The 23,420-nt window shown below is 34.7% G+C and overlaps 1 protein-coding gene across 2 annotated transcripts in view; it reads left to right on the top strand.

The window, feature by feature from the left end:
- The window catches only part of LOC309499784 (L-asparaginase 1-like), a 56,872-nt gene that overhangs the window by 21,866 nt on the left and 11,586 nt on the right, over positions 1 to 23,420 (top strand). For both annotated transcript variants that reach the window (XM_082171255.1, XM_082171256.1), the window contains 11 exons: positions 3,621 to 3,799; positions 11,001 to 11,133; positions 13,543 to 13,654; positions 15,784 to 15,895; positions 16,191 to 16,316; positions 17,268 to 17,351; positions 17,983 to 18,109; positions 20,904 to 21,016; positions 21,209 to 21,391; positions 22,195 to 22,308; positions 23,227 to 23,325. In XM_082171255.1, coding sequence (XP_082027381.1) covers positions 3,647 to 3,799; positions 11,001 to 11,133; positions 13,543 to 13,654; positions 15,784 to 15,895; positions 16,191 to 16,316; positions 17,268 to 17,351; positions 17,983 to 18,109; positions 20,904 to 21,016; positions 21,209 to 21,391; positions 22,195 to 22,308; positions 23,227 to 23,325 — 1,356 coding nt within the window. In that variant the 5' untranslated portion in view covers positions 3,621 to 3,646. The remainder of the gene's footprint in view (positions 1 to 3,620; positions 3,800 to 11,000; positions 11,134 to 13,542; positions 13,655 to 15,783; positions 15,896 to 16,190; positions 16,317 to 17,267; positions 17,352 to 17,982; positions 18,110 to 20,903; positions 21,017 to 21,208; positions 21,392 to 22,194; positions 22,309 to 23,226; positions 23,326 to 23,420) is intronic.

Below are 23,420 nucleotides of genomic sequence, written 5' to 3'. Positions count from 1 at the left end.
GGACATTTCCGGGGAAAAGAGGATGGTAACCCCTACTACTCAGCTTTTTCCTACTACTCCGCTTTCTCCACAGAACAAGTGCTAGCTTAGCTTCCAAAAAAAGATGTCTGACACTATGTGTACATTCTGTGAGTGAGATCTCACCCTCTATGGGCGGGTTGAAAACATGCGGGACAGCCCCTACTACTGGCTGTAGTCTTTAGCCTCTGGCCAAAAAATCCTCCAATGACGCAAAATGACGATTTTTGCGTCATCGGAGGATTTTTTCCAGACAAAAAATACATAAATCTCTCGTCTCAGGGGGATATGAGGGTGGAAAGCACGGTAATTCGAAAATACTACAGGTTTTCTTCTAATACAAAGCTTAATGCTAAATCCTGAAGTATCCCTTTAAGTGATTAATCAAGAGATGATTCAGCATTAGGGATGAACACCTGCTGTTAACAAGCAGAATTACTGAAGGAAAGAGAAACACAAGAACTACAACTGACTTCAACCACAGTCTTAGATGAAATCAACTGAAGATAAAAGAAGACATTAAATCTAACAAGGTCTCAGCAGAGGAAACACATTTGATTAGGGTTGGAGATGAACTGCAGGACAGTCGATCGGCAGGAGCAGGATTGGGCACCCCTGAGTTAAACTCTTCAGGAAAGTGGATCTCACGGTCCAGAGTTGAGGACTGCTGAAGTGATTGTTGAGCATTAGTGATGAACACCTGCTGTTAAGCAGAATCACTGAAGGAAAGATTCTGGAGGAATCAACAAATCTAAGGAGGAATCTAAGGAACAACAAGAACAGAATAAAAGAGACAACAACTTCAACTGACCTTCATCCAGTACACATAATTACACTTATCACTAACCAGATTTACTTTATTTCTGTTATACGTCTACTGAAGTTCTTGTTGAGAATTAACAGAGGTTTGGATCTTGATGTTTTATTGAAAATATTTGGTTTGAATGTCAGTGTTTCATTTAGTTTGGTCTCTTGAAATTAAAACCTAAAAATAATTTAGTTTACCACCACTTAGAAACAACAGCAAAATTCCAGCAACAATCATTATGACGGATGTTTTAAACACAAGAAAAAATACTGTTACAACATCAGTTAGATACAGACATCAAAATTCGGCACATGAATCTCAAAAATGGCGACAATAAAAAGACCATCCAGCTGCATCATTTATTCAGTTTTTTACTATGCTGTCATCCAGCATGCATTACACAAAACTTTTGATTGTCACCATTGTTAAGATTGACATGCTGATAGTTGATCTCTGTGTGTGTCTGATTGATGATGGAACTCAAAATGTCTTATAGTCTCTATGATTTTAATGTTCTCTAAAATAACTGATTACTGAAAGATTGCTGGATGAATGATGTAGAATCACAGAGCTACCATGATCAATAAATACAAAAATAATAGACACTGTATTAGATCAGCAGGTCAGACATGGCATCCTCCCAAAAGCCAAAAACACCTGATCAGATTCCTCTTGGCTTTTTCTTGCCATAACAAATGTATTTTATAAACAGTTACAGCAGCAAGAGAAAAACTGATGTTATAAAGTCAAGGGTCAAGAGCCCAACTAAAGCAAACACTGACCACCATAATGGTGACCACACACTGTATTATTAAAGAAAAATCATCTAAAACTCTTAATTTTCAACAAGAACTTCTGTACATGTATGAAAGAAACTGGTATGCAATCCAGATAGCAGCATTGTGTCGCCCCACTTCTAGCACATGTGGAACGATAATCTGGCCCAAAAAAAAAAAAAAAAAGAAAAACAGAATTTAATCTTATCTGAGCTACAAAAAAATAAATAAAATTAAAAAAATTAAAAAAAACACAAAAAGATATAATAAGAGTTGAGAGCCCAACTAAATTCGTGAGCTTAGAATTATAAGGTTCTATCTCCGTTTAGGGTAGTTCTGAGATATTGAGCCAGAGCCGATCAGCCCTATACGCACACTACGCAAAGTGCGTAGGGCCCCGCAAATTACTCAAGGCCCCGCCTCCCCCTCGTGTCAAAGCGCGTCAATCAATGTTTACAATATCGATGAGAAAATGAAGCGGAACTATCCTTCTGGTCACGAAAAGAGAGAGAAAAAAACACCATAAGAGTTCATTGCAGGAACAGTTATCAGGCAGACTTGTGACTCTCCTCTCAAAGTTTGATGTCAGCAAAGAACAGTAGGCTAAAGTTAAGTTGATGTGAGTTGATTTATTATGTTTAATAAACGACAAAGGACAACGGTGTTTGTTTATAAACTGCAGCTCGGAAAAGATAACCGCGTCGCGCGTTAACATGCGATCATATCATATGCACGTGCATGAAATGAAACGCGCACTTTCCAGCAGAAACATCTGTTGTGAGTCAGGACCAGTACAATATGGGCGTGATGGCACTCCTCATTATAGTTTTAAAACAAAACGATGATTATCTAGTCGCTCAGTCAAGGTTTAGTTACAACTCTGCCCTAATGCAATATGGAAAGCAATGTATTGACATTGACTATTGATAGGCTCCATTGAATTTAAAATGTTGATTGGCTGGAGATTCTGGTCAATATGGATGCACATCCCTCAGTAAATAATAACCATCAAGAATCAAGAGTATCAAGAATTACTTTTATAATTTAAAACACAGTGACATGCTATGGTGCCATTTTAGCTTTTATTCATTCACAGGATAATTATGCATTTTTGATATCAATAATTAAATTTGTACTATTTAAAATGTGAATTCTTGATATTAAGAATGAACTTTTTACTTGTAACAATGTCTTCTGATATCAGGAATTACATTTTCACTACAACTAGTTAAAGGAGGGATTGTAGTGGGAACACTGGGGTGTCAGGTGTGACTGTGTGGCAATGGCAAATGGTTCATGGCTCACGGGTCAGGTATGAGGGCCCCTAAACAGAATTTTGCTTAGGGCCCCAGGGAGGTCAGGATCGGCTCTGTATTGAGCATCAAAGTTTTTACATCCCAGCTGGCAATGGAGAGATGGAACCTTTTTATTTTATTAATAACTACTAACAAAATAGTTTTGTACAAAAATAACACCACACAGGCATTAATAAACACCTAATTGATCAGATTATGTCAAAAACTCAATTTGACCAAAAGTGGAGATAGAACCTTATAATTATAAGCTCACGTAATGGCTGTTGGATGTTTTTTTTTTTTTGTCAAACACATTTGCAGCAGCAAAGAAACGCTATAGTGAAATGAGATCATGTGATGCCTGCTTGTGGTCCACCCAAGGGCCACCACCGCAGTCCACACTGCATGTTGACCAGATAATCATTCCACATGTGCCAGATGTGAGCCGGATCTGGGCTGTCACAATGTTGTTATGTGGGTCGGTGAATGAGTCAATTTCTGTGAACTTAGTCTAACAACACAATGAGTTAGAACAACTTTAACTTGAATAGAAATGAAAAGGCCGAAATAACATTTAACCATGCACAAAACATATTAAATTTTTGTTTTATGCGCATGCGCCAAAAAATACTTCGTCATGAGTTTGAAAAATGCGCTGTCCTTCATGTTTCTGATAAATACAGGCTTCATAGAAAGTGTCACCGAATTTACTTTTTTCTCCAGTGAAATATTTACAGATCCAAATAAAGATGTTGTCCTGGCTAACTTCCTGCCTGAAGATACAGGTGAATAACCTGAATCAACCCAGTCCCAATGGTTCAGGACAACCAACTGAAAATCATCAACCCAGTCCTAATGGTTCAGGACAACCAACTGAAAATCACGCAGATGATAAACCCAAGGTAAATATGTGTCGTCTACAGTATTACACTGCAAATAAAAATCAGAGAGAATTGATAACAGCGGCAACGAGCAACCGTTTTGCAACTTCTGAAAATATACTTACACATCAACACTTATCATACAATCCTGAACAGTAGTGACAATAATTATCCATACTGCAGTGCATGCTGGGATTTCTGATACCCAGCATGCATTGCACATTGAAACATTTTGTTTATTGACACCATTGTTGAGATTAATATTTTATTCACTCCATAGTTTTAAAATTGCACACTATGAACGATTGGTGCAAAACTTAATACTCATGATATAGTTTCACAGGGTTGGTAACATAAAACCCTCAAATGGCAATGACATTGATCAGTGACTTTACATGCATTCAGGCCAGGTCACAATGATTATTTTATAATAAAAAAAAAGTTAACATCTCTTGATTTGACTGCTTTACAACATTATATATATTGTTCCAGAGAAAATCTACCATAGAAAGTGACGGGTCAACAGCCCAATTAAAGCAAACACTGATCTCCGTAATGGTGGCATTGTATTTTTACCAATAAAACATTAACATCTAAACCTCAACAATTAATTTAATTGTTAATTCTCAACAAAAATTTCTGTAGAAGCATGGCAGAAATAAACTCAATCTGGTTAGTAACAATTGAAGTGATCTTGAGAGATTGAATGTCTTCCTTTATCTTCTGTTGATTTCATCTAAGGCTGTGGCTGAAGTCAGTTGTAGTTCTGTGTTTTTCTTTCCTTCAGTGAAGTTAACAGCAGGTGTTCATCACTAATGCTCAATAATCACTTAATTAATCACTTAATTTATTGCCTGCAATGTATATCTTCTTTTAGTGAACTCAACTGAAATAATTCAAGAGAATTAAGGTAATCGGTGTCCTCAAATGTAATTAGTTATCTTAACTTGTTGGGTTTTTACAGTGTAGTAGGTTAAATCAACCTGATGTGTTTCAGTCAAGTCAAGTCAGGTCAAGTCACATTCATTTATATAGCGCTTTTAACAATATAGATTGTTTCAAAGCAGTTTTTCTGATTTCACTATTGAGTTATCAATATACTTTGTTGGTTAACCTGCTTATGCCTATCTTTGTCTGCTTTCAAGCATTGATACAGTTTTTCCCTTATTCATTGTTCCCTGAACTTTTAAGTGACTACTGGTTTACTAAAGTTGCAAGCCAAGTTTGTTACAAAACCATTTAGTACTCTGTAAGTAATCAGGAAAATGTTAAAATGTATACAGTGTTTAATAGGGAGCCAATGCAGTGTTGACAGAACCGGGCTAATATGGTCATACTTCCTGGTTCTGGTAAGAACTCTAGCTGCTGCGTTTTGGACCAGCTGTAGTTTGTTTATTAAGCGTGCAGGGCAACCACCCATAAGAGCATTACAATAGCCTTGATGTCATGAACACATGAACTAACTGCTCTGCATTTGTCATTGAAAGTATGTGTCATAATTTAGATTTGTTTTTAAGATTGAAGAATTTGGTTTTACAGACACTAGAAACGTGACTTTCAAATGAAAGATTGGTATCAAAGAGCACACCCAGGTTCCTAACCGACGACGAAGACTTGACAGAGAAGCCATCAAGTGTTAGACAGTATTCTAAGGTTATTACGTGATTAAGTTTTTTGTCCAATAATTAGAATCTCTGTTTTTTCTGAATTAAGTAGTAGGAAATTACTAGTCATACAGTTTTTTTATATCAGCTATGCATTCCGTTAATTTTGTGAATTGGTAAGTTTTGTCAGGACGTGAAGAAATATAGAGCTGAGTATCATCAGCATAACAGTGAAAACTAATGCCATGCTTCCTAATGATATCTCCTAAGGGTAGCATGTACAGAGTGAACAGCAGCGGTCCTAGTACTGAGCCTTGTGGTACGCCATACTGAACTTGTGATCGATATGACATCTCTTCATTTACTGCTACAAACTGATAACGGTCAGAAATGTATGATTTAAACCATGCCAATGCAATTCCACTAATGCCAGCAAAACGTTTTAGTCTAATTAAAATAATGTTGTGGTCAGTGGTATCAAATGCAGCACTAAGATCGAGTAACACCAATAGAGAGATACAACAACGATCGGATGATAAGAGCAAATCATTTGTAACTCTAATGAGAGCTGTCTCAGTACTACACTGTTAACCCTTGCTGTAAAAAAAGCCGTAATTCAGACAGTATCCTACCATTTTCCATTAAAACAGTAATATACCGTAGAAAACAAAAATAGCCTACAGGAATATACTGTAAATGAACAGTGCTCAAAATCGACATTCAGAGGCTGTTTTCACAATCACACCCTATACCCTCATTCACTACACTGCAAAAAATGCTTTCTTAGTTAGTATTTTTGTTTTGTTTCCAGTCCAAATATCTAAAAATTCTTAAATCAAGAAGCATTTACTAGAGAAGTAAAATGACATAAGAAATTCTATTTTGTTTTAAGGTAAAAAGTAAGTACTTTAAGTAATTTTTGTTTAAAACAAGCAAAATTATCTGCCAATGGGGTAAGCAAAAAAATCTAGTTTTTTTTTCGAATTCAGATTTTTTTTCTTGTTTTCCATTCTTATTCAGATTTTTTTGCTTACCCCATTGGCAGATAATTTTGCTTGTTTTAAGCCAAAATTACTTAAAGTACTTTCTTTTTACCTTAAAACAAAATAGAATTTCTTATGTCATTTTACTTCTCTAGTAAATGCTTCTTGATTTAAGAATTTTTAGATATTTGGACTGGAAACAAAACAAAAATACTAAGTAAGAAAAGCATTTTTTGTTCACTAATATAGTCCACTTGACAGAGTGAATGAAAAGAAGTGAGTGAATTGAGAAACTGATGAACACCTGATAAGCTGAATCACTGAAGGACAGAGAAACAAGAACAGAAAAAAGAGAAACACAAGAACTACAACTGACTTCCAGCAATACTGAGTGTGAAACCAGTTTACAAACCAGTTTACGATTATTTCTTTCATACATGTACAAAAGTTATTGTTGAGAATTAACAGAGATTTAGTTAATAATAAAATTTGTTGTCACCATGATGGAGATCAGTATTTGCTTTAGTTGGTCTCTTGTTCCTTGACTTCTTACTTTTTGGCTCTCTCTGACTGCTGTAACAGTGAGTTTATAAAACACATTTGATATGGCAAGAAAAAGTCAAGAGGAAGTTGATCAGGTGTTTTTGTTCTTTTGTGATGATGTCACAATCATCTTGGACTATCTGATTTTCAGATTTATCCTGTATATATTAATTGAAATTATGGGTATGTCATATTTAGCATAAATCTGTCTATCTACAAAATGAAATCAACATTTCTGTAATCAGGTCTTCTGAAAAATAACAATCATTTAGTGCATTCAATTTTATTTTACTCCTACTTGGTTCAGACACACACAGATATCAACAATCAGCATATGAATCTCAACAATGGTGAAAAGTTTCATGTCGCAATGCATGCTGGGTTCCAGGATAATATAAAACTCCCAGCATGCACTGCTGCATGAATAATAATAAAAAGAAAAGAAATATTGCCACCATTGTTGAGATTAATGTGCTAAATTGTGATATCTCTGTGTTTCTAAAACACACTGTTGCTCTGTTTTTTTTTTGGTTTATGCATGATGTGTTAAAAAAAATGAGTCATAGTAATTTATTGCTTTAGTTTCACAGTAGTGCTAATGTAACACTTTTGATTGAGAATAAAACTCTGAATGAATAAGAATTAATTCCTTAGTGAATGAACAGGCAATATGATGATTTTTTCATCATAAGCATTACAACCGCAATCATTCATAAACTGTGTGCGCACAAGTGTGACTTGCAAAAACACAGCTCAAGCAGCAAAAGAAAAATTCATGTTTTAGCATCAGCAACCCAACTAAAGCAAGCACTGACCTCTATAATGGTAACTTCAAACAAACATTTTCAATAACAATTTCTGTATGACAGAAATAAAGTCATACTGGTTAATAATAAGTTTAATAATGTGTAATGGCTGGAAGTCAGTCGTAGTTATTGTGTTTCTCTATTTTCTGTTCTTGTGTTTCTCTTTTCTTCAGTGATTCTGCTTGTTAACAGCAGGTGTTCATCACTAATGCTCAACAATCACTTACATATTCCCTTAATTATCTCACTGCAACACTGCGTCAGTGTTACTTTTTACTCTTTGTAGTGTGGATTTCCCTGTGGGGTTGAAAGGGTTAACGGTGTAAGATAAAAAGACACACCCACAAAATGTATTTTAACAGTAATAAACTGTAAGTTATGAAACAGGTTTATACTGGCAACACTGTTGCCAGTAGTTTACTGTAAAATTTCGTTTTTTGGGTCACCATTGTGCTGAAGAGTAGAGCCTGTGCTTCAGTCCAGGAGAAGATCTACAAATATTGATGAAATGCTGCATGTTGCTTTATTTAACAGGCGGTGACTGTGTAGTTGCTGGTCCAGTGGAAATCTCTTTATTTACAAAAGTTTTGTTGTGGTTTCAAATGAAATAAGTTCACAGTAATACTTTGCTCACGTTATTAATGCATTATACATTTTAGTTTAATACATGTAAATGACAGTTGGTCAATTTAAGGTTTCTGCAAGTGAAATTAGTTAAACTCGAGTTTTAGTGCATTTTACAGTAACATACTGTAGATTACAGTAAAGAACTGCACAATTAACAGTACTGGCAACAGTGTTGCCAGTATTTTACTGTAAAAAAACCCGGTAAGGTCTAACAGTGTATGGTACGGTCTAAATCCTGACTGGAAATCCTCGCAGATATAATTTCTTTCTAAAAAGGAACATAGTTGTGAGGATACCACCTTTTTTAGTATCTTTGACAGAAAAGGTAGATTCGAGATCAGCCTGTAATTGACTAATTCTGTACCCAGATAACAACATTGTTTCGGCCCAGATCCGGCCCACATCTGGCACTTGTGGAATGCTGATCTGGCCCACATGCAGTGGGGAATGATGGCACTTGGGTGGACCGCTCCTGTTTGCCAGATCTGGGCCACAAGCAGGCCATAGCAATGCCACATGTCAGCCAAGAGCAAATAAATAAACCAGAACTAGACTTTATCTGAGCCACAAAGTCTGTGTATATTAAATATGGAGTCATCTCAGCCTTAATAAGCCTGTTAACAAGCAGAATCACTGAAGGAAAGAAGAGAACAGAAAAAGAGACGAGCAGAAACACAAGAACTACAACTGACTTCAGACACAGCCTCAGATGAAATCAACTGAAGAGAAAAGACATTAAATCTGTGAAGATCTCAGCAGAGGAGGATTAAACAACTCCACAAACAGCATTACCAGCTTCACTTATTACTAACCAGATTTACTTTATTTGTCAGACTTCTACAGAAGTTCTTATTGAGAATTAACAGAAGTTTAACTCTAATGTGTTTCATGTGAAGTCACCATAACAGTGATTAGTTGGGATCTTAACTCTTATTTAATCTTTTATCTTTTTTGGCTGCTGTGACAGTGTGTTTGTTAAGCACATTTGCAGTAGCAAAGGAAGCTAAAGTGAAAAGAGATCAGGTGATGATGGTTAAATAAAACAAAAAAAAAGTTTTGTTTTCTTCCAGCTGCTCTCTTAAGGGCCTGAATATGCTCGTTGTACCACGGCGTTGGATTATTTTCTTTAATCTTCTTTAAGCGCAAAGGAGCAACTGTGTCTAAAGTGCTGGAAAAGAGAGAGTTAAAAGTTTCTGTCGCAATATCTAGTTCTTCTAAGCTATCCGGGATGCTGAGATGATGAAACCGATCAGGAAGATTATTAATAAAGCAATCTTTAGTGGCAGAAGTGATAGGTCTAACATATTTGAAACACAGAGTCGGCTTTGCAGCTTTGGCTAAATGAAGTTTACACAAGACTAGATAATGATCTGAGATGTTGTCGCTCTGCTGCAGAATTGCAATGGCATCAACATTGATTCCATGTGATAATATTAGATCTAGAGTATGATTACAACAATGAATAGGTCCTGACACATGTTGTCTAACTCCAATCGAGTTTATAATGTCTCTAAATTGCTAATCCCAATGCGTCTTTTTCGTTATTGTTACGTTCCCTTACCGTCTAGGGGTCGGAAGGGGAGGTAACAAATTAATTTAAAATTAACAAAAAAAGAGAAAAGGCGAGAACACACTTCAATCCTCTGTCCCAGAGTGAAGACAACACCAGATGATATGTAATAAAGAAAGGATTTTATTTACAAAACCAATACCAAAGTAAAAACAAATCATAGGTAACTAGGGAGCAATGGCTCAGGGGGAGCAAGGCCCAAAATAACAAACAAAACAGCCCACTACCTAAATTTAGGAGGAGTCCTAATTAACCTAAGAAAGATTAAACAAAAATAAATAAACAACATTAACTTCCCTCAACTCCCTCGCTATACCAAAAACAGGGACAAAAACGGTATTAAAGAAAAAGGCACTCACCCCCTACAGCTTCCCTCACAACAGTAAGTATTAAACAGATTTACAAAACAAAATACCCTCTGCTTAATTTTTAGTTGTAGTGAAAACAAGATCTCTGATCACCAGCCACTGCTAAACACAGTTAGCCACCGCTAACTCACAATTACTGTCTCTGAATGTCAGAAGCAAACGTGTATGAAATGCGTTCAATCTAGAGCAGGGGAGAAGTGTGTCTTCCTCTGAAAACACTGGACTGCACCCTTATTCTCTCCATCTCAGGCACACTCACAAATGAGTTACAGGTGCTGATGATTAGGCCTGAGAGAGAGTAGAGAGAGAAAGAGAGACAGCAAGCAAACAATAACAGGGCACACAACCAGGCCCACACTTTCAGAAACAAAGTAAATCAAAGAAGATCAGGAGAAAATAATCATAACAATAAATAAATGAATAAATACGTCCTTTGGGACGTAACATTATATACATGTATATTAAAATCACCAACAATTAGGACGCCACTACTAACTCTGATAGAAAATCAGCAAATTCTTTGATAAAGTCTGTATGGTGCCCTGCATGGTGGCCTGTATACAGTAGCCAGCGCAAATGTCAAACGTGATTTATCATTTACACTAGATAGTGTTACATTAAGCACCAACACTTCAAAATAATTATATTTTAAACTAGATTTATCAGTAATTCTGAAGATATTACTATAAATTACAGCAATACCTCCCCCTTTTCCTTTCAGACGAGTTTTGTGTTTAAGTTGCAGAAATCTGTCAGCCTGACCACCGCGGGTCACTCCAGCCCAAATGTCAGGGATCCAAAGGTCCTGGTCATAAACACCGGAGGAACCATTGGTATGACGGAACATGAAAACGGTAAACACTATCAGCAGAACTCACACACCTGCCTGCATGAGGCTTCACATATGATATACAAATTAATATGTTATGACACAGCTATGCTATGACACGTTTATGGGATTATTTGTTTGCTGATCTCGTATTCCAAAAAAAAAAAAAAAAAAAAAAACAGTGATTAAGAGGGGGTAGTTTAAATGTAATATTTATGTAGTAATAAATAAGTAATATAAATAGTTAATAATTATGCATGGGTCTTTGAAAAGTATAGCCTAATAGTTATCTTTTGGACGAACCTGGAATGTATTTTTGTCATTATATACATATCTAATCAAGTGTCATCTGTAAATAAATGATTATCTGCCTTTCTAGATCAGCCAGTCATGATAATAATATAATATAATATAATATAATATAATATAATATAATATAATATAATATAATATAATATAATATAATATAATATAATATGATGCAGTCTGTTTGAACCTACAAACCTTCATATTGTATGAAGACCTTTGACTATCTTTGTACTATCTTTGTGTACAGTTTTTTTTTATTATATTATTTAGCAAAATGGTATTGAAATTTAAATTGCACAATTATTATATTTACTAAATAATTATTAGACAGATTAGATCAAATAACCACTGTCATACGATTCATCAATAATCGCGACAGGTCTACATGTCTGAATAATATATAATTAGTCACACTAGATACAATATCATTTTTTTATTCTACCCTGTAAAAGGGAATGTGGTTTAAAATATCATATAAAAATGTTTTATGCACTGTGTTATGGTTTCCTGAAACGCAACAGCAAAATTGATGATGATTAAATGAGTGTGCAAGAGCATGAAGTTGTTTCCCAAAATTGTTTCACAACAACCCAAATGAAATGTTCTTTTCACAAAAGAAAGTAGTTTTTATTTAAAAATCAAACAAAAGAAAAAGAGGGTTATCATCAGAGGGCTGTTCCATAAACAAGATTAGAATACAAGCCAGGCACATTTTCGTTAGTCAGACTTTATTGTCGGTTGATTCTGTTTCATAAAGCAAACTTAAAAAAGTTCAAACTCGGTTACTCTGGCAACTTATGCTGGGAAACTAACCTGGTCCAGGGCAGGCTAACTGTCAGGCTAAGTTGTTACACAGATCCTCTAACACTGACCATCAGGAACACAATGATATTACCACGGACACTCTCTCATACCATTATTTGACTTTATTAACCACTATCAGTTCAAAAATAAATATACAGTTTACAGGAAATCAACTTAAATAAGGCTACACTCTAAAAAGAGATGTGACATGTATATTGTATATACATAACTTTTATTTACACTGGCCTGTTTGTTTGAGAACATAGCAAACACTGCATACAATCCACATTGATGATGAGTGTCGGCGCTCTTATAAAATGATATGTTGAAAACAACACAACCTGTAAAAAGAGATGTTAAAAATGACACATGTTGTGTAGATTTTAACACATGTAGTGTGTGTGCTCAGGGACAACACATGTTGTGTAGATTTTAGCACATGTAGTGTGTGTGCTCAGGGACAACACATGTTGTGTAGATTTTAACACATGTAGTGTGTGTGCTCAGGGACAACACATGTTGTGTAGATTTTAACACGTGTAGTGTGTGTGCTCAGGGACAACACATGTTGTGTAGATTTTAACACATGTAGTGTGTGCGCTCAGGGACAACACATGCTGTGTAGATTTTAACACGTGTAGTGTGTGTGCTCAGGGACAACACATGTTGTGTAGATTTTAACACGTGTAGTGTGTGTGCTCAGGGACAACACATGTTGTGTAGATTTTAACACGTGTAGTGTGTGTGCTCAGGGACAACACATGTTGTGTAGATTTTAACACGTGTAGTGTGTGTGCTCAGGGACAACACATGTTGTGTAGATTTTAACACGTGTAGTGTGTGTGCTCAGGGACAACACATGTTGTGTAGATTTTAACACATGTAGTGTGTGTGCTCAGGGACAACACATGTTGTGTAGATTTTAACACATGTAGTGTGTGTGCTCAGGGACAACACATGTTGTGTAGATTTTAACACATGTAGTTCATCAGTGTCTCAAAACTTATTTTCTTTCAAGTGGACTATATTAGAGACCTAATGTAGGGAATAGTGAATGAGGGTATAGGGTGTGATTTTGAACACAGCCTCTGAGTGTCGACTTTGAGCACTGTTAATCCACAGTATACTCCTGTAGGATATTTTCTCGAAAACGACAAATATTACCCAGTATGCATTGTTTTCTACGGTATATTACTGTTTTAATGGAAAGTGGTATGTTACTGTCAGAATTTGACAATTTTTTTTATAAAAAGGTTTTACAGTGTATCAATTTGGTGCATTTGTTCATAACTTTTTACAGCCTTTTCTTCTATATTTACAGTTTTGTCTCCAGAACCTAATGTTTTTGTTAAAACTCTACGCAAACTCTCGATTCTGCATGATGAGCAGTACGCACAACAAAAGAGACTGGCAGAGGACATGCTGGTGCTGCCGTAAGTTCTTACGCAGTTTTTTGACAGTTTTTTTAGATGACAAACAAAGAAGAATCATTTAATTTTTTTTAATCTATTCTCAGATAATGAAAGACATTCTCCTTCCTCCTCCTACAAGACAGTTTCAATAATTTCTTTATTTTATTTTTAATTAATAATTAATTAATAATAATTAATTTTGATTTATATTTATATTATAAAAGAGTGCATAGTCTTTAAAACTAATACAAGTAGAAACCAACAATTCAAACCTGTATTTTGTATACAAAAATATGAATGCAGCTATTGCCTTGATCAATAAATAGGACAACACCTCCAAACTCAATGGCATATTTGTGTGTATGATCTCCACAATCACATACTATATGAGCTCCACAATATGAGCTCATCCCAGCTAGAAATGTTATTGTTCTATGAATGTTTTGAGTGAATTATGTTATGTTCTTGTAATGTTTTCTGTAGCTAATTTTATTTTTGTTACCAGAATTTTCTTCTAAAAGGTAGGATAACACTCTCTAAAAACATTTGAAACATGTTTAGTGATAACATTGATGGAACATTATTCTTCTAACATTCTCATAAAGTTTTAGCGGGAAGTTTCCCAGCAGACACAGGACTGAACCTCTTAAAAGAGGTTTAGATGTCAAAGTTTGTTTGAAAGTGATAGTTTGGTTTGGTCACCATTATGGTGATCAGTGTTTGCTTTAGTTGGGCTCTTTGGCCTTGACTATTTGATGTTAGTTTTTCTAGAATGTTAATAGTTTTCTAGTTAGGTTTGCGACAACATGTCTAAATGAAACAGTAGTTCAAAATGTTTAGTGTTCTTTTTTTATTTATATATTTATTTTTACAGATGTTCTTCTTAAAACGTTGTAAAAAATGTTGTAGAAACATAACTGTAATCAATCATATTAAATTAATAACACACATGATAGTCTAAAAGAGATCAGATGATCAGAGCATTACATGATGATTATATCGTCATCATCAAGTAGATGACATCATCTGATCACATTTTCTCTTACTGTTCTTGCCATAACACACAGTTTCTTCAGCCAGAGAAAACTAACATTAAAACATCAAGAGTCAAACTGCCCAACTAAAGCAAACACTGATCACCATAATGGTGATGACACCAACCCAAACTATTATTTTCAATTAAGCATCAATATATAAACCTCTGTTAATCTCAATAAGGACTTTTGTACACATATGACAGAAGTACATCTGGTTTGTAATAAGTGAAGCTGGTAATGCTGTTTGTGGAGTTCAAACACATTGTGGCCATAATATGAGCACACAGTGAGTGCACTGTAAGGTTACACTTTTAGATCACTGTGAACTCACATTGTGATCATTTGGAGAGATCACTGTGAGATCAACGTGTTGTATTTTTATTGTACTTACCCTGTAACTAAATGGAGTATATTTCCCCAGTATATAAACAAAATATATATTTTTAGTTTTCAGTGCACTTTTATTTAGACAATATCAATGTATGTTTTAGCTAAATTGCTCGCAAATGTAAGATTGTTGTGTCATAATAGTATAATCAGTACCCCTTAGTTTTAAAATACTTACATTATAAATTATTTGTTAATTCTTCTGGTTGTTACCCCTTTATTCCCAAAACTTTACACATTGTTCTCTTATACTTACTTTATAGGTATAATTACCGAAAGTTACACTGTAAATTCGTTTTAATTATGCAGTACTGTAATCTAAAGCGTTACTGTCTTTACTATTACTTTTTATCAACTTAGGACATCCTTGCTGAATAAAAGCATTATTTATTTATTTACTTTAAAAAGAAAGTAAAAGTACTGAGCCCAAACTTTTGAATGGTAATTTATATTGGTACAAAACATTTCTATTTTAAATATATGCTGTTGTTTTTAAACTTTTTATTCATCAAAAAATCCTCAAAAAAAGTATAAGGTTATAAGAAAATAGAAACCCATTATTTTAAATTGTAGTAATATTTCACAAAATTATTATTTATTCTGTATTTTGATCAAGTAATTGCAGGCTTGATGATCATAAGATACGTCTTTCAAAAACATAAAAAAATATGAATGTGTCCAAACTTTTGACCGTTTTTTGCTGTTATGTCCCCTCACCCCCACCAGACAGTCCAAACAGAAGAAGAGGATTGAATATACAGTTTTAGAGTACTCTCCCCTCCTCGACTCCTGTAATATGGATAAAGATGACTGGGCCCGTATTGGAAAAGATATTGAGGTGCTTCCTTTTCAACCATCTTTATGTTTGGCTTTTTGCATTCTTTGTTTTTCTCTGGGTTGCGAATAAGACTGAAATGGTCACGTTGTTGAGTAAAAATTAGACATGACTGAAAATACTCATTTGGGAACAGAACTGATCTGATAAAGTGTTTGATTCTGATATTTTTTTTGTGTAATTTTAGGTAATCTTCAAATTTCTTGATGGTAGATCAGTGAACAGGTCAACACTTTTTTGCATTTGTATGGCAAAAATCATTACTGAGATTTTGAAAGGTTTTTCCTTGTGTTCACAGGAAAACTATGATCGATATGATGGTTTTGTCGTCCTGCATGGCACAGACACCATGGCTTACACCACTTCTGCCTTATCCTTCATGTGTGAAAATCTGGGAAAGCCTGTCATCTTCACTGGCTCACAGGTAACACATTTTAAATTGATTTATTAATGCATTAATTAAATGTATCAATGCATTAATACTCACCTTTGTGTTGCACAAATAGAGCATTTTAAAGTTAAGTCAAGTCACCTTTATTTATATAGCGCTTTTTACAATACAGATTGTTTCAAAGCAGCTTTACAGAGATAACAGGAAAATAATGCAAAAATAACATAAAAATTGGTTTCCAGAAGAAAATAGAGTCACAGTCCAGCTTCAGTAAGCTCAGTGATGATTCATTTTGTTGTAAAAATAAATAAATAATAATTTAGTAAAAAAAAAATATATACATATATATATATATATATATATATATGCTTGTTGAATATCTATACGTTTATTTTAGAGTGGTATTTTATTGTGGCCAGCCTAAGGCACACCTGTGCAATAATCATGCTGTATAATCAACATCTTGATTTGCCACACCTGTGAGGTGGATGGATTATCTCGGCAAAGGAGCTCACTAACACAGATTTAGACAGATTTGTGAACACTATTCGAGAGAAATAGGCCTTTTGTATACATAGAAAAAGTCTTAGATATTTGAGTTCAGCTCATGAAAAATGGGGGCAAAAACAAAAGTGTTGCATTTATAATTTTCTTCAGTATGTTAAAGTGCCATCTGAAATTTTCTTCTAGAATGATAATTTTTATCAAGCTTGTATATTTAAGTTCAATAATTTCACTTAAATGGCAATGCAAATTACCTATTAATTGTCATTTAAGTGAAATTACTTAACTTCAATATACGAGCTTTATAAAAAGTATCATTCTAGAAGAAAATTTCAGATGACACTTAGAGGCTTTTGCATCTGAACTCTTCATATATATATATAGTGTATATCCTCCAATATTAACATTTAACAAGTGGTCATCAAAACTATTACTATTAGTGGTCACTATTAGCTTCACAACCATCATGTATGTTGGCAGGTGCCCATCTTTGAGAGGAGGAATGATGGGAGGGAGAACCTCTTGGGGGCGCTGTTGATAGCAGGAGAGTATGTCATCCCTGAGGTGAGTTTGAATAATCAGTAGCAAATTCTTAAAATATGAAAACATACTTGCAGGCTGTGTGAGTCAGAAGCACCAGAATATACATGCAAATATGGAATTGCTTTCTAGAATCAGCGTTTGTGCACAGCCGACCTTGTACTCTCCCAGGTTCTGGAAACAGTCCTCCGAAAAATGTGCAGCACACAGTCGAATATTTTGGTTGTACTGTTCTGGAACAGTGTTGTAAATAAATCTTAAGCACGGATTTCTAATTGTGTCCTCTTTTGGAAGGCCAAACAAAGTAGTTTGGCTTTTGCAACGCAACACACAGCGTCTCCACGACATGGCATGACATACAGCACGATATTGACTGAAAGTATGACAGACTGAAAATATGGAAGATAGTTTAATAAAATACAGGAAATAATATTTGATTAAATGTGGTTTTAAGTGAGATGATTAACAGTTTTGAAGTAAATTTTGTTTCTGCTAATGAAGCACAATAAATATACTTTATTATACAATAATTGTAATAACAATAACATTATTGTAATAATTGTATAATAATTATTATTGTTATATATATATAAAAAAAAAACGTTTAAATTGAGTAATGGACATGAAAAATATCCCTTTGTGTCTTTCTTCACAGGTTTGCCTGTATTTTCATCATAAGCTGTACAGGGGCAATCGTGTCACTAAAGTGGACTCTGGAAGCTTTGACGCATTTACCTCACCAAACCTGACGCCGTTAGCCATCGCTGAAGTCGACATCAAAAGTGATTCCTGTTCTGATAACATTTATACACAGTCTTAGTCCCATGTGGGTCTATTTATAGAATAGTTGCTCTTTTCAATGCAATTACAATCATTTAGGACTGAGGCTTTTAAAGGGATAGTTTACCCAAAAAAATGGATTCATCATTTACTCACCCTCAAATGTATTAAGTACTTTTTTCTACTGAACACAAAATAGAGATATTTTGAAGAATATGGGTGACCAAGCAGTTCATGGGCGCCATTGACTTCAGACATTCTTTAACATTCGTTTGTTTTCAGAGGAAGAAAGAAAATGATGACAGAATTTTCATTTTTGGGTGAACTATCCCTTTAAGCTCCAAATGAACTATCGTGAAAGTGGTCCATAGTGGATTTAAAAAAATATATAAAACAATTAAATAAAAATAATTATATGAAGAGTTCAGATGCAAAAGCCTCTAAGTGCCATCTGAAATTTTCTTCTAGAATGATAATTTTTATCAAGCTCGTATATTTAAGTTCAGTAATTTAACTTAAATGACAATTAATAGGTCATTTTCATTGCCATTTAAGTGAAATTACTGAACTTAAATATACGAGCTTGATAAAAATGATCATTCTAGAAGAAAATTTCAGATGGCACTTAGAGGCTTTTGCATCTGAACTCGTCATACTGTATATGTATATATACACACACTCTAGTTCAATTTATTTTACATTTTCAGTACTTTTGTTGTGTTTTTGTCATTTGTATTATTGTTTTTCCCCCTTTTCTCCTAAAATGCCTATGTAGTTTTTAATAAATTTGATTTAAATTTTAGTGTTTAGGACATCAAGGTAAACTAAATGAAAATGAGAAATGCTGCCTTGGCAATTCATAAATGATATATTATTTCAGTTAAAGTTTATTTTATTTTCAGGACAGATTTTTTTTTTTTTAAACAATTCTTTTATAATTTGCTGTTCACTTAAACAATCATGTGGTGAGAAGAATGAATTGCAAAGTACAAATATTAGCCTTGTGTAGTTTTAAAATAAATTCCAGTTCATTAAAAATGGCACATGTACTAACAATGCACAGATTATTAAGAAAAAAGTTAATTTTTGGATAATATCTATCTATAAATTACAGAAACGTCTGTCTGTCTGTGTGTGTGTGTGTATGTCTGTTAACCACATATCTCTCGAACCGTTAGTCCGATGGCTTTCAAACTTGACAGGTGTCTCGCTACGGCCACGAGTAAGTGCAGCGCCAAGTTTGACGTTGTTTGGATGAGAAATGCTAAAGATATTGTTAAATATATCATTTTTTTAAAGGTGCATTAAGCAAGTCTCTGAGTTTTTGCAGAACTATGCCCCCTTCTGGCGACACGCGAAACTGCAACCAGAGTTGTGCACGCGGTTACGTGGAGTTTGCGTTGGGGTTTGGGATGAACTAGAAGCCGGTCTCTTTGAATCCATCTTCTACTTTTGCAAAAGTCGCTTGAGTTGTCTTCGCTGATGCGGATAATGGCGGCGAATACACAAACCTGCCAGACATAGCCAGGTGAGCGTGAACACGCATGACGTCACGCCCAGTCGATTCCGTCCCGAATCCCTCTTATTTATTTTACTTTACAGGATTATAGAGACAATCTCAGTGATCAGAGAAGGGCTCATTCAGCCCATCAGGCAATTGTTTAAGCATGTATGGGTTAGAAAAACGGGTATTTTTAACATGAAAAGTTGCTTAATGCAGTTTAAAAATAAACATTCTGTCATTAGAGGGTTTACTTCTGAATATTATAGTTTGGTTCCTTCTGAATATTATAGTTTGGTTCCAGAATGTGATAAATCCATTTTGATTAATTTGAGTAAAAATGTGTTTTCTTTACCAAGAAAGTGGCAAGGTTATAATATCATAAAAAATTCAAATCCAGATTTGGATTTTCAAAGATCTATTATAAAAACTCATTATTTCCCCCCAAAAATGCAATAAATTCATGACACTTTTTTTTCCAAAATGCTATCATATTGAAACTGTTGAAATCAGCCATCACTAAGAAATATCTCCTGAACTTTTTTGACGGCGATCAGCTCACAAAAACTGATTTTGCACGGGCACTTTGCACTGCTCCCTGAATCGACGCGCTTATTCATTTGTGGATGTTAACAGAATCTGTAAGTCAGCTATGCTGTTTACTTCTGAATATTATATTTCATTCTGGTGCGCTTAAAGTTATCGCTACTGTGTAACGATAGCCTATGCTATTCACCAACTAAACATATCCTATTCAATGTGTTCACAGTCTCTTTCACGGGCATCATTTGTAGTAGCCTATTCACAAGCTTCCTCAAGCATAGCGTTTTCTCGGAGTTCACTGTGTGCTTTCTACCATGCACAAATATGTGTGTAATTGTAACAATGAGCACTCAAACACACCAAACCAACAATTACTAAAAACACACTCAAAAACTGATTTTGCACGGGCATTTTGCACTAGCACTTAGAAGGTTGTGGTATTCATAAACACTCAGTCAGCTACACTGTTTACTTCTGAATATTATAGTTTATTCACAGCCATCATTTGTAGTAACCTAGCCTGCTCCCTGAATTCAATGCGTTCACAGTCTCTTTCACGGGCACCAAACCAACAATTACTAAAAACACACACAAAAACTGATTTTGCACGGGCATTTTGCACTAGTATGATGTCAAATTGCAGGACACTGCTTGAAATTTAATGTCAACTTCCTTGTTAGCGATGATGCAGTGTTATTTATTATATTCAGATGTGTTATTTTGAGTATTATGTTTTATTTCTTACTCTTTAGTTAACTGGGACGCTGTGGTGCGAGCCAATCCAACCGCCAAATTCACGGTCAACACACAGTGGAACAGTAACGTGGGTCTCCTGCGACTCTTCCCAGGAATCACTGCTGATACAGTAAGGCTGCGGCGTGTGGTAATATCTGCCTTTATTTGCACACATATTTTTGGCAAATCTATTCATTCAGTGCATGAACATGTTCATTATTTTTTAAAATGTTTTAGTAAATAATGGCAGAAGTTTCATTTTTGGCTGAACTTTCTGGAGTTTCAGATTCTGGAGTTTAAATGAGATCCATTTTCTGATCAGGTCAAGAAGTTCTTGCAGAAGATGGACGGGATCGTATTGGAGACCTATGGCAGCGGTAACGCCCCTGACAACCGTCCTGACCTGCTGGATGCGATCCGTAAAGCGACCAAGAGAGGACTCATCATGATCAACTGCACCCAGTGCCTGCGGGGCACGGTCACGGCCACATACGCCACTGGACAGGTATGGGAGTTTGCTTAAAAGCACAATATGTAAGATTTTTCGATAAAAAGTATCCACAAAAACACTAGAACAGACAAGTATATTTTATATACTTGTGTACTTAATTTGAGTGATGTATGTATTCTAGTGATGTATATAAAAGTATATTTTATATACTTGTGTACTTAATTTGAGTGATGATTGGCCATTATTGAAGATACCCGATGTTAGCAAGCAGAATCACTGAAGGAGAAAAAAACAAACAAAAAAAAAACAGTGTTTTGGGCTCTTGACCCTTAAAGTTTTAAAGTTACACACTTTACCTCACACAGTCAAACACTGAACATTTCAAAAACGTTTAGCCTTTTATGTTCAAACCGGGGTCAGACAATGAGGCAGAGACTCAAGAAGAAGTGACAACATGTAGACAACATTTCTGAAAGGTAAGTTGATGAATTTATGTAGCTTATGTGTAGTTATCTTCTAGTCATTGATTAGCATATTCTGTTTGGTAATCTCTAAATCGTGTCCCCGGGGGAGGGGTTTATGTAAATTTTAGGGCTGGTGATGTCACTAACCCGGGAGGAAGCTCATGTAGTCCCTACCAGCCGTTTGTTGTAGTCCTTAAAAAGCAATTTCTTTAAAAGCAAATGTCTTCATTTGCTTTGTAACTTTGAGCGTTGTAACTTTGCAGATGTTGTTTATGCTTAAACAGCAACATTACTAACTAAAGTCATTACACACTAACTAAAATCATAATTAACCACTTTAAAGGCCTTATGTGTGTGTAATCCAGGAGTGTGTGATTTAATATTCCCTCTCAGGCTCTGCATGAAGCCGGTGTGATCGCTGGATGTGATATGACCGCTGAAGCTGCTCTTTCAAAACTCTCCTATGTGCTGGCAAAACAAGACCTCAGTACAGAAGAGAAGAAGAAGGTATGGAAAAACGTCTTCACATCACATGTTAAAATATATCACAATTGAAAACTATTATTTTAAAATGTACTTATTAATATATAATAATATATCACAATGTTCCTTTTTTATTATATTCAATTTAAATGCAGTAAGAGACTTCTTTGAAAAAATAATAACGACGGCAAACTTTTGAATGACAGTACAAATATTTTTGAATATCAAATTTTAAAATACAAATGCCAAGTTCTTAGCCATACTCCTTGTATTCATGTTAGGGTAGCACTTTATTTTACAGTCCCGTTCCCCATGTACATGTACATATTTATACTTATAATAGTTATTACAATAACTGAGTAATAACCCTGTACCTACCCCTAAACCTAACCTTAACCCATGTAGTTACCTGATATTAACAAGTGCTTTCTTAGGTAAGTACACATGAAAGTGCACATATTATTTTTGACATATTACATTTTCACATATTATATTTAAGAAATGTAATTTGGTGTAACCCTTAAGTAATGAGTATTAAAACAAGTTTTCAATAAATTTTTCAAGCTAATAAGTTGTTTTATTTTTTATTATATGATTTAATTAATGGGGGCATCACACAACATTTTGCAACCTGAACTAACTTTAGTTTGTATAATGTATATATTTGTGTTGTTGTTGATATTTTACGAGATCTATTGAATAGAATACAGTATTTTCTTTCTTTCTTTCTTTCTTTCTTTCTTTCTTTCTTTCTTTCTTTCTTTCTTTCTTTCTTTCTTTTTGCATGTTAGTTGTAGGCTAACACATACATTTAGTTTGTATTTGAGTTTTTCAAATAACAATAAGCAGTGTAATAATTTTATTTGTAAATGTTAATAATTAGATAATAATTATTACTTGTTTTAAATCACTAAATAATTAAACATGTTCTATGTTCATAAGATGCTGATGCGCAATCTGCGTGGTGAGATGACGGCTGACCCGGCTGACAGTCGCTTTGTACAGGTCATCGCCAAGAACCTCACTATTAGCCGTAAAAAGGTAATGTAACCTGCACTTTCTCTGTTTCTAACTTTATTTTGCACTTTAAACAAAAAGATGTGTGCGATTATTGATAAAAACATTGTAAATTTACA

This window comes from Leuciscus leuciscus (genome assembly GCF_965113295.1).
Source record: "Leuciscus leuciscus genome assembly, chromosome: 1".
In the NCBI taxonomy this organism is placed as follows: domain Eukaryota; kingdom Metazoa; phylum Chordata; class Actinopteri; order Cypriniformes; family Leuciscidae; genus Leuciscus; species Leuciscus leuciscus.
The sequence above is the reverse complement of the archived record's forward strand: the minus strand, read 5'-3'. Positions and strand labels throughout refer to the sequence as shown.